Genomic DNA, 14,792 nt, shown 5'->3' on the forward strand with positions numbered 1-14,792 from the left:
TTTCATCTTTCTGCACTACATCTAAATTATTGTTAAAAGTTCTTGCTTTATTTTCTGGATTTTTGTTTCGAAAGTATATGAAGAGGAATGAAGTTTTCATTTCTACCAACATTGACGTGGATTCATGACTAACGAGTTTGGTGCTTGTAGTTGTGGACAGAGTCCCCGTTCGCGGCTTGTATTGTTGTTGTGCCGATTGTTGAAATCATATTTTTATACAAAATAAAAATAAATAAAAATAAAACTAACTTTAATTTTTTCTATCTGGGAAAATTCAGAGGTGAGAAAAATTGGTGTACATCTCCACCTCTTCACCTAAATTTATTTTACTGAATTTTGCAACTAAATTGAGGTCAGGATGTATTTGCTGAATTCTTTCATAACACCCTTTGTAAGCTCATAAAATGTTTGGTTTGAGGTCGAGCCACTTTTGGCTCACCATATTCTTTATTAGCATTTTATATATGTGTAAAAATATATTGTTTTAAAAATAAATTGTTTTCATGAAATATCAAGAGGTGAGAAAAAGAGGTGAAAAAAACAGGTGACATCTCACCACTTCACCTAAATTTATTTTTGCGCTATGTTTTCATAGTGTGAGGTGGTGATATATTATTTTTTAAATTCATTTTTATTTTTATTTTGATGTAAATGACGAAAACTATTGAGATAACCAACTACAACGGTCATGAGTTTAAGAATTTGTTCTTCGTTCCTCGTGAAAATACATTCTATCAGATACGAGGGAGAAAGGGTAAAGTTAGTTTGAGCGTTTAATGAAGGAATGAAGAAGGAAAGTTTATACAAGCATACGATACAAACGGTAAGCGTGTTTCATTTGCTTTGTCAAAAACTTAACTTAAATTTATTTGACAGTGACTTTGACTCTGACGATTGGAGCGACAGCAGCGATACTGAGAATATGAACATTGTGTGAAGCACAGCAATGGGAAGAGTTGCAATACTTTTGTAAGTGAGAACGTTTATTTTTTACAGTAGTGAGGTGAAGTGGTTGGCGCTTTTAAATATTTAAGGTTAAGTTGGTGTTTGTGTTTGTGTTGTAAAATATACGTTACGGTTTTGTAAAGTGTCAAATTCACAAGTATTGCGTATGGAGGAACGCAAGTGCCTCCGTACACGACTTATGTATACTAACTGAGGAAAGCATCTTGATCAAGAGAGAGGAAGTACTTTGAGAAAGAGAGGATCACTTTGTTGAGAGAGGAAGCATCTTGATCAAGAAGGAAGCATCTTGATCAAGAGAGAAGCATCTGATCAGAGAGGAAGCACCTTGATGAAGAGAGAAGCTGCATGATGGATGCATGATGGAGTGAGGAAGCATCTTGATGAAGAGAGGAAGCGTAAGAACCGATAACATTTACAAAATATTAAATTTATTTTGTAAATTTTCCAAAGCCTTAGTACCAATGTAATATAATGCTCCAAAAATACCATCCCTCCTTCCAAAAGCGTAAAGACCGATAACATTTACAAAATATTAAATTTTATTTTGTAATTTTTCCAAAAGCTTAGTACCAATATAATATAAATGCACTAAAACCCAACTGCCAATAGCATGTATTCAAAAAATGCAATTCATACATAATATTGATTGTCATTTTTGAGATGGAAGTGTATCTGGAATTCTCAATTGTAATCCACGAATACACTTCCATATCATTGATAAGAGGGCTAATTTTTTCTCATTAATAAGGCGCTGTTGGCCTCTATCCATAGCCGAAGTGCATATTAACTATGTTAACGTACAAAGTAAAAACATGTTTTTATTCTTTTTAAAATCATTTAGTAATTAATATATTTTAGCACTCATAGTAAAACATTAAAATTTATAAGAATCGTTATGAGCAAAAATTGAGAACTTATGATTTTTATTAAGAAAAATGATTAAATAATATTATAAATAACCATATAAACAACATTTTAGATTCTCTGAAAGGGTATCTCAAATTGGTCTATGACCAATTGAATGGTTCGCCGGTTATTCAAGGTACGGTAAACATTGTTATCAATAGTTGATCGGTTTTCTTCAAAAATTGAATTGGCATTTGATTTTCGAAAAACTTAATTTACCGTACCTTGAATAACCGGCGAACCATTCAAGGGGTCATAGACCAATTTGAGATCCTTTTCAGAGGAATCTAAAATGTTGTTTATATTGGTTATTTATATATTATTTAATCATTTTCTTAAATAAAAATCATAAGTTCTCAATTTCTTCATAACGTTCTTATAAATTTTAATGTTTTACTATGAGTGCATATTTATTAATTACTAAATGACTTAAAAAGAAAAAATGTTTTTACTTTGTACGTTAACGTACGTTAATATCACTTCGGGCTATGGATAGAGGCCAACAGCGCCTTATTAATGAGAAAAACATTAGCCTCTTATCAATGAGATGGAGTGTATTCGTGGATTACAATTGTGAATTCAGTACACTTCCATCTCAAAAAATGCAATCAAATTTGTATGAATTGCATTTTTTGAATACATGCTGATGGCATTGGGTTTTTAGTGCATTTATATTATATTGGTACTAAGCTTTTGGAAAATTTACAAAATAAATTTATATTTTGCTAAATGTTATCGGTTCTACGCTTTTGGAAGGAGGGATGGTATTTTTGGAGGCATTTATATTACATTGGTACTAAGGCTTTTGGAAAATTTACAAAAATAAATTTATATTATTTTTAACAGGTGTTTCGGTTCCTTACGATTCTCTCTTCATCAAGTAGACTGTCTCACTCATCATGCATTTCATCATGCGGCTTCCTCTTCATTCAACGGTGCTTTCCCTCTCTTGATCAGATGCTTTCCTCTCTTGATCAAGAATGCTTCCTCTCTTAACAAAGTGATTCCCTCTCTTCTTCAAAGTAACTTCCTCTCTTGATCAAGATGCTCTCATCATCAGGCAGCTCTCCTCCGTGATTCAAGAGCCTGCTCTTCTAAGCTGCTTGATCGTCCTTCTTTATCAAGTGCTCTCTCTCTTCAACAACAGTCTTCCTCTCTTCGGATCAAGACTGCTTCCTCTCTTCATCAAGGTGCTTCTCTCTTCAACAAAGTGCTTCATTCTTCATCAAAGTGCTTCTCTCTCTTGATCAAGGTGCTTCCTCTCTTCAACAAAGTGATTCCTCTATGTCAGGTCCTATCTTGGTATCAAGATTGCCTTCCCTCTTGCAAATTTCTTCATAAGGTGCTTCCTTCTTCATCAAAGTGCTTCCTTCTTCACAAAGTGCTTCTCTCTTGATCAAGATGCTTCCTTCTTCACAAGGTGTTCCTCTCTTCAACAAAGGTGCTGTCTCTCTTCATCAAACAATGTTCTATTCGGGTTTTTTAATGTTCCTTCTTTATCTATGCTTCCGATCTTGATCATTCCTCTCTTGATCAAAGGTGCTTCCTCTCTTCATCAAATTGCTTCTCTCTCTTATCAAGAATGCTTCTCTCTTAACAAAAGTTGAGTTTCTTCCTCTCTTGAATCAAGTGACTTCTCCTCTTTCAACAAAGTGCTTCTCTCTTATCAATGTTCCCCTTAATCTTCCTCTCTTGATCAATGATGCTTCCTCCTCTTGATCAAGATGCTTCCTCTCTTCACAAAGGATCTCCTATCAGATCTTCTTCAAATCTTCTCATCAATGCTTCAAAGTGCTTCCGTCACTCATCATGCAGCTCCTCTCTTGATCAAGATGCTTCCTCTCTTGATCAAGTCTTCCTTCTTCATCAAGGTGCTTCTCTATCTTCTCACAAATTGTCTCTTCATACAAAGTGCTTCCTCTCTTGATCAAGATCTTCCCTCTTCATTCAAGGTTTTCTCTCTTGATCAAGATAGCTCCTCTCTCATCAAGGATAAAGATAGTAGAATTGTATTGGATCTTTGATTAGTATTTTATAACAATTTATTAATGTAGATGTGATTAGAATGTTGGATTTCAAAGGAGAAAGCGGATTGTTCACTCTTGTTGGTCTGCATGTGTCATTCCGGGAGACATTGCCTGTGCATGTCTCCCAGAATGGCATACTGTTCCGCATTCATAACTTGAATGAGGAACTTTGACCGACAAGAGTGCATTGTGCACTCTTGTTGGTCTGCATGTGTCATTCCGGGAGACATTGCCTGTGCATGTCTCCCAGAATGGCATACTGTTCCGCATTCATAACTTGAATGAGGAACTTTGACCGACAAGAGTGCATTGTGCACTCTTGTTGGTCTGCATGTGTCATTCCGGGAGACATTGCCTGTGCATGTCTCCCAGAATGGCATACTGTTCCGCATTCATAACTTGAATGAGGAACTTTGACCGACAAGAGTGCATTGTGCACTCTTGTTGGTCTGCATGTGTCATTCCGGGAGACATTGCCTGTGCATGTCTCCCAGAACGAGACAATTTATTGCAATCAGAATACGATTGCAAAACTTTGACCGACAAGAGTGCATTGTGCACTCTTGTTTGTCATCCACTATGATACTTAGAGAAAATACTTTACTTACATTATTTAAAATATTAATTTCCCTATTTAATATTTATTTATTATTTTTTGTGCTTTATATTCCCTATGGCATGTACTGAACTATTTTATAGACTCTACGAGCTATTTCCACATATAAACATTTGACAATAAACACATATATACTCTCTTCATATTCTAGTCTCATGACATATTATTGCAAAAGCTATATTTATACAGCATACCTCATAAAGTCTCATTATATCCCTATCTAAGCGTTCAAAACCTATTTTCCCACGTAATCTGATTCTTCAGGCTCCGCTGATTCGATTTCTGCTGTCAGATCGTGAAAATATGAATCACATAACAAGATAAAACAAATCCAAAATAATAATGTTTTCTTCAAATTGACTCTTCCACGATATTCATATATTTGTTATTAATTCCGTTTTCCCTTACAAATGTATTTAATTTTCTGAATAATACGTATTATATAATGAATATCTCAAAAACTAAATTAAAAAATTAATACTGGGTAATAACTAGATATATTGTGACTTTTTGAATTCACACACTTTTGGAAAAAATTGAATTTTTCTAAAATGATGTTGTTTGAACTTAAAGAGTTTTTTTACGGAAAATATCAAGTTGGGTAACTTGTGTTTATCTTGTTATGTGATTCATATTTTCACGATCTGACAGCAGAAATCGAATCAGCGGAGCCTGAAGAATCAGATTACGTGGGGAAAATAGGTTTTGAACGCTTAGATAGGGATATAATGAGACTTTATGAGGTATGCTGTATAAATATAGCTTTTGCAATAATATGTCATGAGACTAGAATATGAAGAGAGTATATATGTGTTATTGTCAAATGTTTATATGTGGAAATAGCTGCGTAGAGTCTATAAAATAGTTCAGTACATGCCATAGGGAATATAAGCACAAAAAATAATAAATAAATATTAAATAGGGAAATTAATATTTTAAATAATGTAAGTAAAGTATTTTCTCTAAGTATCATAGTGGATGACAAACAAGAGTGCACAATGCACTCTTGTCGGTCAAAGTTTTGCAATCGTATTCTGATTGCAATAAATTGTCTCGTTCTGGGAGACATGCACAGGCAATGTCTCCCGGAATGACACATGCAGACCAACAAGAGTGCACAATGCACTCTTGTCGGTCAAAGTTCCTCATTCAAGTTATGAATGCGGAACAGTATGCCATTCTGGGAGACATGCACAGCAATGTCTCCCGGAATGACACATGCAGACCAACAAGAGTGCACAATGCACTCTGTCGGTCAAAGTTCCTCATTCAAGTTATGAATGCGGAACAGTATGCCATTCTGGGAGACATGCACAGGCAATGTCTCCCAGAATGAGACACTGCGACCGTCAGGAGTGCATTATTATCATCAAAATTCAAAAAAAAAACATTTTTCTTTTTTCTTTGGCGAAAAATGTACTTATTTTTTTTCGAAATTTTCGAAATATGATTTTTTCGGGAGACTTTTTCAAAATTTTAATATGATAAATATGAGTTATTTTATGTTCTCTATTTGAGAGTCTGCTTATTTTTGAGTATTGAGCAAGATTGAAAAATGAGAATATTTAGGAAACATAATAAATCGATTTATCTCGTCATGTAGTTCATATTTTCGCGTTCTGAGAGCGGAAAACGCATTTTTTGAATGCGTAGATTCCGAATCACACGGAAAAAATAGGTTTTAATAAGAAAAATAGACAATTTATGAAGTAACAAAGCACATAGTATTATAAAAAAGAAAAACATTTTTCTCATATGAAAGAAAATATAACGTATTTTTTACAAGAGCGTAGGTATATATCGAGCCAATTCACACCATAAATTCTTTTCTCGTTCTCGGCCTATAAACAACCTGAGGTGCACAACAATATTAACTTATACTGCTGTTATCTGGATTTGAATCCTCAATTGAGAGAATTCCAGATAACTTCAGTATAAACAAACCATATACATGTTTCCTCCTTGCTTCTAGGCCAAAGCATAACAAGTACATTACCTTAGAGCAAATCTCATTCGAGTTTCTCATTTAATGAGAGACTCCGAATGAAATTTGCCTATTTGATTAATATCGTGCTTTATGAGAATGCAAATTCTGAATGATAAATTATTGATCTAGAGCTTATATAAGATGCGAAGAAACTTCAAAAAAAGCTAAACCGGTAAAGACAGCAACTTGCAACACAAGTTGCTCACGTAAGTGATTACAAGCATATCTGCAAGGCAATGTCCTCAGGATGCAGAACTTTGCCTGCAATCAGAAAGAGATTGCAGCAGAGTAACCGGTAAAAGACAGCAACTTGCAACACCAAGTTGCTCACGTAGTGATTACAAGCATATCTGCAAGCAATGTCCTCAGGATGCAGAACTCTGCTGCAATCAGAAAAGAGATTGCAGCAGAGTAACCGGTAAAACAGCAACTTGCAAAGTCAAGCAGTTTCTGAGATTTTGATTTATAAATCATAAACCTTCATGCTTGATGATTTTGTAAGAATAATTGTTAACTCATGTCATCAGTTATATGCTCACCTAAGGGAGGTGTTTTGCGGGAGCTGGGGGTATCTTGGTGAGTACTCAGGAGGCCAAAGAAGGGCACCCCATACCGACATTTTGCTGATGGATTGAGTCGCAACATTTTTATAAACCGTAAAAACCGTCGGGACAAACACTTGAATAATTTGAATTTTTAATGATAATGATTGTTGAAATAACATGTAACTATAATAAAAAAAAAAAAAAAAAAAAGGTAGTGGGCTTCCAGGGGCTGCGCCCCTTCTAGCCCCGAAGATGTTAGTATAAATGAAGTTTTTATTCGGAAAATTGTTAGTCCTTCTGGTGTGAATTCGGAGGACTCTTCTTCTTCCTCCTCCTCTTCTTCCTCTTCTCGTCATCGTCGGCGTAGTGGAGGAGGACGTAGTTCATCCAAATTCTGTATGGACGTCCTGATTTGGATTTAAATGAGATGGACATTATTTTGTGTGAGTGTTATTTCAGTTTCGATAAAGAGTTGGTGTGCTGGTTTGAATATATGTTCGACGTAGGAGAATTTGTGCAACTCATCTTCTCCCAATTCTGTATTGATACAGACTTCGATGAAGTCACCACTGAGAATGTCTTACCCGTGGGCATATCCACAACAATTAAATGAAACGACAACAATAGTTGTGAAATTCATTAGTAGGAAATACTGTTGCAGGCGTATTAATATGAGGGGAAAATGTTTTTTCTTCCCCAAATTCATCTGCTACTTCATCTTCATCGTATCCGTTGTTAAAAGCTTTAAATTCATGTACAATTTGAGCAAATTGTTGACGGAGATTTGGTGGCATACGTAAGCAAGCTTGTAACAATGTCCTACCTTCCACACACTCAACAAATATGGGAAGGTAGGAAACATATAATGTCGCGTCAATTGGTCCTGGTTGGGGACCAATTGAACAAGATTTTGTGTATGCCGTTATTGTTTCTTTAACGGTATTTGTGTAGATACGGTTATATGGAGTATTTCCCTGGTTGTTAAGGGAAAATTACTCATCCGATTGTAATTTCAATCTGACCTCAACTCTTTGTTCGTATTCTTTGTCTATTCTTAGAGCTGTATTTGTTCGTCGGGCTGTGGTTTTAAAACATTCGTGTCAAGTTTTAATTGCTTCGAATTGGATGTCGATTTGAATTGGGAGTCTTTTGAGTTCTCCTGAGCTTGGTTCTGTATTAAAGACTGAATAGCAGTGTCAGCTCTTCTTGTTTTCGAGATAGTATTCTATTGAATTGGGCTTCACTGTTCGAGACGCGTACATTAGACAAAAATAAACTGTTTTTTCGGGACTACTCATAGAAAAGTTTAAAATAAACCGTTTTCGTCAACGGTAACCCCCTCTATTTTTTTATTTTATTGATAAAGTCTCCGTTGGCAAACCGTTCCATCTCAAATATTGAATGAACTATAAACGTTTTTTGTTTTCTATACATACTTTTGTTCCAACGGTAAACTTTTTACACAACGGTTTTGAGAGTGTCTCCGTTGACTTTTTTTGTAGAGCACTCAAAATAGTACAGCTTTGTCCGGACAAGTAAGGGTCTATCGTCGCTACAGGAAAAGTTACAGGCGTTCCAAGGAAGTTATACTTTGAGAAGCTTTCCCCCTTATAGAATGAGATAGGACGTTTATTTTACAAAACTGACAACACTTTGACCGAGTAGTTTTTTGTGCTGAACAAAAAGTGTCATATAAACATCTGTCAAAAACCGCTTTTTAACTTCACTTAAAATGCCACGTAAGCTACGTAAGAATATACGTAAGAGGAAGAGAGCATTGAAACATCCAATAGTAAAACTGACACCACAACAACAGTTGCAACAACAAATGAATGAATGACCCCACTATGTTGCAACAAATGTCAAGCAATCCTATGCTTTTAAACCGAGTTGTTGGTGCACAGAGTGGAGGTTTAAGAGCGGCACTTTTAGCGAAAATGGCAGGCTATGGTGGAGCTGCAGACGAACAGCCTATAACCTCAAGTCAAAATGAATTTGAGTTCACTCAAAAATCAATAACAGATGTCAAAAAGTCAAACATAGACATACAGAAGCAAATAAGTGAAAACGAAAAGAAACTAGAATATGACAGACACACAAAGAACTCAATGAGTTAAACGTAGAGAAAAAGAAGAAAGAAGAACAACTGAAAGAACTAAGTACAGAGGAATATGCGAAAAAAGTGTCAGAAAAAGCAGCAGAAGTAGCAAAAATGGACAAGATGTCATAAATTTGAAAAACCATACTACTCGATATAAATACTGAAAGATGAGAGATAAAACAAAAAGCCCTGAAGACATATATGGATAGCGATGAGTATAAAAAAAGAAGTTGAAGCAAATGTAAAGGCAGAAAAACTTTACAGTCAGAACCAAACCGTACAGTATGAAAACTTAGCACAAGAAAGTAAAATAACGAACGCGGCTATGCAAAAGCAATGAAAAGTGCAGAATATATAAAAAGCTAACAATGACTGGTTAGATGCCCAAGCAACGCTAAAGCAGCCCAGCTTATAGGGTCAATAAGGACAAAAATACAAGCGGATGAAGACAGTTCAAATGAAGCTTTAACGAATGCTGACTTTAAGAACGCCTTCGAAGCTCTTCATAGTAAGGTGAAACAAGTGAACGACTTCTCATCTGGAAAGAAACTGAAGTCTGAAGGTTCGACAAAGAGTTAAAAGAATAGCACAAAATATGAACGAAAATAACAGATGCAGCAACGAGACAGGCAGTTCAAAGTGCCTATGACGCCGTTAGAGCAACTGTTGTGAAAAGTCAAGAAAAAGAGTTACAACAGACCAAAACAGACCTAGTAAATGCTTTCTTAAAACGAAAAGTCAGGTAGGACATTACGCTGCAGATGGAACATATGTGCAGCTGTGGAACTTATATACCACCAAACCCTCCAAGAGAAGCACCTGCAACCAGGACTACCTTGAAAATTTACATCGTCACATGGACACAGACACAGGCATGCCAACAACCTAGCACAACAGAACCACCTCACACCCAGCACACAACCAACAACAAACAACCAGCACAGCAACCAACAGTTCAAAACCCTGCACAACAACAACCACAAACAGAGCAAGGACATTAAAAGAAGTAGATTGAACTAAGTGAACAATCCAATTTGACACTTTACAAAACCGTTAACGTATATTTTACAACACAAACACAAACACCAACTTAACCTTAAATATTTATAAAGCCGCCAACCACTTCACCTCACTACTGTAAAAAATAAACGTTCTCACTTACAAAAGTATTGCAACTCTTCCCATTGCTGTGCTTCACACAATAGTTCATATTCTTTCAGTATCGCTGCTGTCGCTCCAATCGTCAGAGTCAAAGTCACTGTCAAAATAAATGTTAGTAAGTTTTGACAAAGCTAATGAAACACGCTTACCGTTTGTATCGTATGCTTGTATAAACTTTCCATTCTTCATTCCTTCATAAACGCTCAAACTAACTTTACCCTTTCTCCCTCGTATCTGATAGAATGTATTTTCACGAGGAACGAAGAACAAATTCTTAAACTCATGACCGTTGTAGTTTGTTATCTCAATAGTTTTCGTCATTTACATCCAAAATAAAAATAAAAAATGAATTTAAAATTAATGATATCACCACCCTCACACGTATGAAAAACATAGCGCAAAAATAAATTTAGGTGAAGTGGTGAGATGTCACCTGTTTTTTCACCTCTTTTCTCACCCGTTGAATTCATTGCTTTATAACTCTCTGTCGTCTGCTTTCTCCAACTCTTCTAACTTCTTCCTAAGTTCAGCAATGTTGTCCTCATGAAGTTTAATCTTCCTTAATATACCTTCTCTATCTAATGGTTGCTTTATCTTTCTAAACTGAAACTCTACCATCCTTCATAGTATGAACGTAAAAAACCTTCTGGAACCGCTCCTGATTTAATGTATTCTACCAAAAATTTTTGTTTCATTGCTTCAGTGACTTTAGTCGTCATTTCAATCAAATAAAAATTTTAATATTAAATAAAATAACGTTATTTTTTCAGTAAGGAAACGCAGGAGTTTTTACGATTTATTTGAGGCGTGGGTTCTGGTTTAAATGTTGGAGTCGGTTTAGGAGTTGACTTTTGAACAGGAGTTTGTACTTCCATAGGTTCAGGAGTTATTGAAGTTTTGCTTGTGAAGGCGTTGGTTTTGGCGAATGTGTCGGAGTTTGTTTAACTTCAGCTACTTCAGTATTATTTATAACATTTGCTTTGTTTCTTTCTCAACATCATTACTGCTCCTGCTGTAGCTAGCAAACCTAGTGGGAGACCATATTTTATATACAGGACTTGACCAATGCTATTTTTTGACAAGAGCTGGTGGAACACCTAACCTTGGTGAGACTGCTCTTTGCCATTGTGCAGCTCGTAAGAAATATTCAATAGGTGCTCCATAATCGTTTGGTAAAGTTTGTTTTTCATAGATGGTGAAGGTTCACGAGAGCTTGATGAAGAACTCATTTATAAGCTTTAAAAATAAACGTTCATCCTTTATTCCTCACTGTCGTCAGTTGCTAAGTTATAGTCATCTAATCTTATTATTGGGATTCCATTAGCACGCACCTGAATGGCAAAGCAACAATCCCTCATAAATCCAATAAGTGGCTTTGGTACATTTTCAGTTGCTAGTTCAATAGGTCCTTTAACAGACAATTTGTATGTTATTGGAGCAGTAGATGTTTGACCTTGTTGGAAGCAAAAGTCCCCTTCTGTTGGAAAACCACATAAGAAATGTGTGTTTGTCATAGCTATCCCATTTATGTTCCACACTACCATCATCCACCAATGACCTCATAACATCTTCATTAAATCCTATCATATCATTGTTTGTATTGCAGGCGTTCGCAACCATTTCATAAAATACAGGTCCATATGATTTTTTCGGGTTCTGCAGGCATATTTCCATAAGCTCCCATGGAAAGCTGAAGATATTTAAACTTAGGGTTCTCAAAATTAACATAATAGTTTGTCTTTCTTTCTAAATAGTGCCCAAATACTTTTTAACATTAATAGGCGTATAAGCTGCTGTAAATGTTGCACTTGAACTATCTGTATTCTTTGAGAATGAACCGTCCATAGGAATCCAATCCATAACTTTAACAGGAAACATAAAGCCTCGTTTGTTAATGTTCTACAAGTTCTGTATAAATGTTAGGGTCTAAAGAGAATGACTTTGGATGAATGAAACATTCATTAAAATCCATCTTTGTTCGAATAGTTGCTGGGTTACAGTTTAATAGTAACTGTTCCACTAGCTTCTACTGCCTTCGTTATCATAGTGAATGGTTCATTCCATGGAACAAATTTATTTGTCGGTGGATTTGAATCTGAAGCAAATGCAACTTTAAGAGTTGGATTGAAAGCAATGATATCATTTACAGATATAGATGTGCATTGTAAGGCGTCGCTACTGAACTTTACTTTAAGCTGAATGTTTCCTGCAAAAGCTGGAATAAATCGAATAGCTTCTAATGGAAGGAATCTTTCTAAAACAGGAATTCTTAAACGAAGCTTAAAATCAAATGATTTTCCTGCTGTAATTGGACCACTAACAATTTGTCCTGTTCTGCATGTTCCCGAATGACTCCATACATCTTCATGTCGAGTCTTTGAGAAAACATCTACTTTCTTTATTTGTTCGGTAGTTTGTGAGTTTGAAGTTATATATGCTTCTTCTCTTGCGTTGTCTTGAGAATATACGATACGACCATTTGCAAGGATTTTGATATCCAGCAACTGCATAGAAAGCGTCATCGAAACCAATCCAAAATCCTGGTGGGTTTGTTTTATTGGAACCTGAACCAATTTCTTTATCTACAATAAATTGACCTTCCATTTTATACGTAATGAATGTATTGTAAAGGTCCAACATATTTTCACCAGGAGGTGAGAGATGAATGTTACCCATGTGTTATCTTTAGCAGTTCCAGGTTGTGATGGAATCTTTGCGTCAGAATATTTTCTATTAGTGTCACCAATTTGAACTGCATTGTCTATGATATCGAAATATGAGCGAATCTGATGAATATGCTCTGCTGGAGTAAATTCGTTTAACTGTTCGTTCTGCATGTATTTACTTCAGATAAAAATATCTATTTACTTCATTATTCTCACTCTTCTTCTTGGTATTCGTGGTGGAAGTTGTTTCTTGACATTTTCAATGACACTGTACATTCTCTTTTGTCTCAACTTCTTTCACTGGCGGGTCAGGGTTCTTTGACTCGGTTTGCTTTTCAATGAAATTCACGAACTTTGCAATAAGCTCTTGGTTCGTTATTGAAAGAACATCTGGCTTCTTTTCTTCTTGTTCTATTGACTTTTCAGTTTGAACAGAAGGTTTTATATGGGCTTCGTGGGCTTCGCCCTTGCCATGCACCTTAATGTTGTCGCTCTCTGTATTCGCTAATGGAACCTTTCTTTTTCTTACGTATATTTTACCATCTTTACTCTGACTTACTAATAGAAAGGATGTTGTATTCCTCTGGCGTCATTTAATATAATAGACTCTCGCTCTGATTTTGACAAGCTCATTTTACATCGGTTAAAGTTTTAATTTAGTTTTTTATCTGCAGTCAAATGACTCAGACAAGCCCTACGGACAAGACCCAAGGTGTCATAGATGTTGAAGCATTGAAGAAAGAAATTCGCGAGCAAATTTTATCCGAACTGAAGGAACAAAAACAAGAACAAAAGCCAGAGAGACCAAAGAGAAAACTTAGTGAAAAACAACTAGCTGCATTAGCTGCTGGAAGACAGAAGAACCCACGTTTGCTGGCGAAAAAAGCAAAGGAAGAACAAAAAGCAAAGGAAGCTGAAGCAAAGAAAGAGTAAATGGTTTATTTTTATCCGAATTAAATATATAGACAAATACCTTTAACTGTTGCGTTCAGTAGTGAAAACCCTGACGTCAAAATAAAGGGGAACAGAGTAACGTTTAAGTTTCCAACAGACTGGATTGTGAACATAAATGAAGAGAAGTACATTGGCATAACATCTATGTATATAACACGTGCTTTCAGAAAGGTTGACTTTATACTTCAAGTCGAGATAGAAAATGACGAACAGTCTTTAAGCGCCCAAAACATTCACATATACAAATACTTTAAAGACGATACAACATTGTTGCAATGTATGATTTCATTTAATGAGATGTTCGAGAAAAAGTTCAACATTGAAGTACAAACTTTACAGCCTTTACGTAAGTTTCTTGCACAACTGAAAGAAGAAGGTAGTCAGCCACAACTTATAGACTTTCATTATGAATTTAATGAAAATGAAGATGGAACTCATGACTGTCAGTTTGTTATATATTCACCATTCAATGAAGTCGCTAAAAAGAAAGAAAATCCATTACGTATAAGGTTTCAAATCTCCGAACCAAGTGATGATTTTAAGAATGTTTTCAATTATGATGCAATGCTTCCGAGGAAAAATGAATTTTCAAAGATTGTAACACCTGGCATTTGGGATAGAAAGCAAGCAATACTTTACTCTAATATAGCCAAAGGCGTTGAAAATGAGTTCATTGGTCATACAAGAACTTCACCACTTCCTAACCCTAAATACTATAAATTAACTGGCTTCAATCGTGAGTTTTGGATAGACATGTTCTCCACTCATGACCATAAATGTCCAGTGTTCTTGCCTCCAGATGGGAAGGACTGTCTCTACATTGAAGCACAACTCTTAAACTCTACCATCGCAGTATTGTAAAA

At 35.6% G+C, this 14,792-nt stretch overlaps 3 protein-coding genes and 1 pseudogene across 4 annotated transcripts, besides 3 other annotated features; 3 read left to right on the top strand and 1 right to left on the bottom strand.

Moving 5' to 3' along the window:
• Positions 1-1,160: part of a mobile genetic element that runs on past the window's edge.
• A 2,436-nt stretch (positions 1,161-3,596) lies between these two features.
• TVAGG3_0971300 (uncharacterized protein) lies at positions 3,597-3,896 on the top strand (the record flags this gene model as incomplete). Its single annotated transcript, XM_051253691.1, has 1 exon — positions 3,597-3,896. The coding sequence occupies one exon, from the start codon at positions 3,597-3,599 to the stop codon at positions 3,894-3,896; it is 300 nt and encodes a 99-aa protein (XP_051079265.1).
• Positions 3,897-5,888: 1,992 nt separating this feature from the next.
• Positions 5,889-6,581: a mobile genetic element.
• Positions 6,582-7,335: 754 nt separating this feature from the next.
• On the bottom strand, positions 7,336-7,841 carry TVAGG3_0971320 (annotated as a pseudogene). Its single transcript has one exon. A coding segment is annotated over exon 1 (506 nt).
• A 2,338-nt stretch (positions 7,842-10,179) lies between these two features.
• Positions 10,180-14,792: part of a mobile genetic element that runs on past the window's edge.
• On the top strand, positions 13,654-13,908 carry TVAGG3_0971340 (uncharacterized protein; the record flags this gene model as incomplete). Its single annotated transcript, XM_051253692.1, has 1 exon — positions 13,654-13,908. The coding sequence occupies one exon, from the start codon at positions 13,654-13,656 to the stop codon at positions 13,906-13,908; it is 255 nt and encodes an 84-aa protein (XP_051079266.1).
• TVAGG3_0971350 (uncharacterized protein) lies at positions 13,933-14,790 on the top strand (the record flags this gene model as incomplete). Its single annotated transcript, XM_051253693.1, has 1 exon — positions 13,933-14,790. A coding segment is annotated over one exon (858 nt), but the record flags the coding sequence as incomplete, so codon positions are not given.

Source organism: Trichomonas vaginalis, chromosome I (assembly GCF_026262505.1).
Source record: "Trichomonas vaginalis G3 chromosome I, whole genome shotgun sequence".
NCBI classification, from domain to species: domain Eukaryota; phylum Parabasalia; order Trichomonadida; family Trichomonadidae; genus Trichomonas; species Trichomonas vaginalis.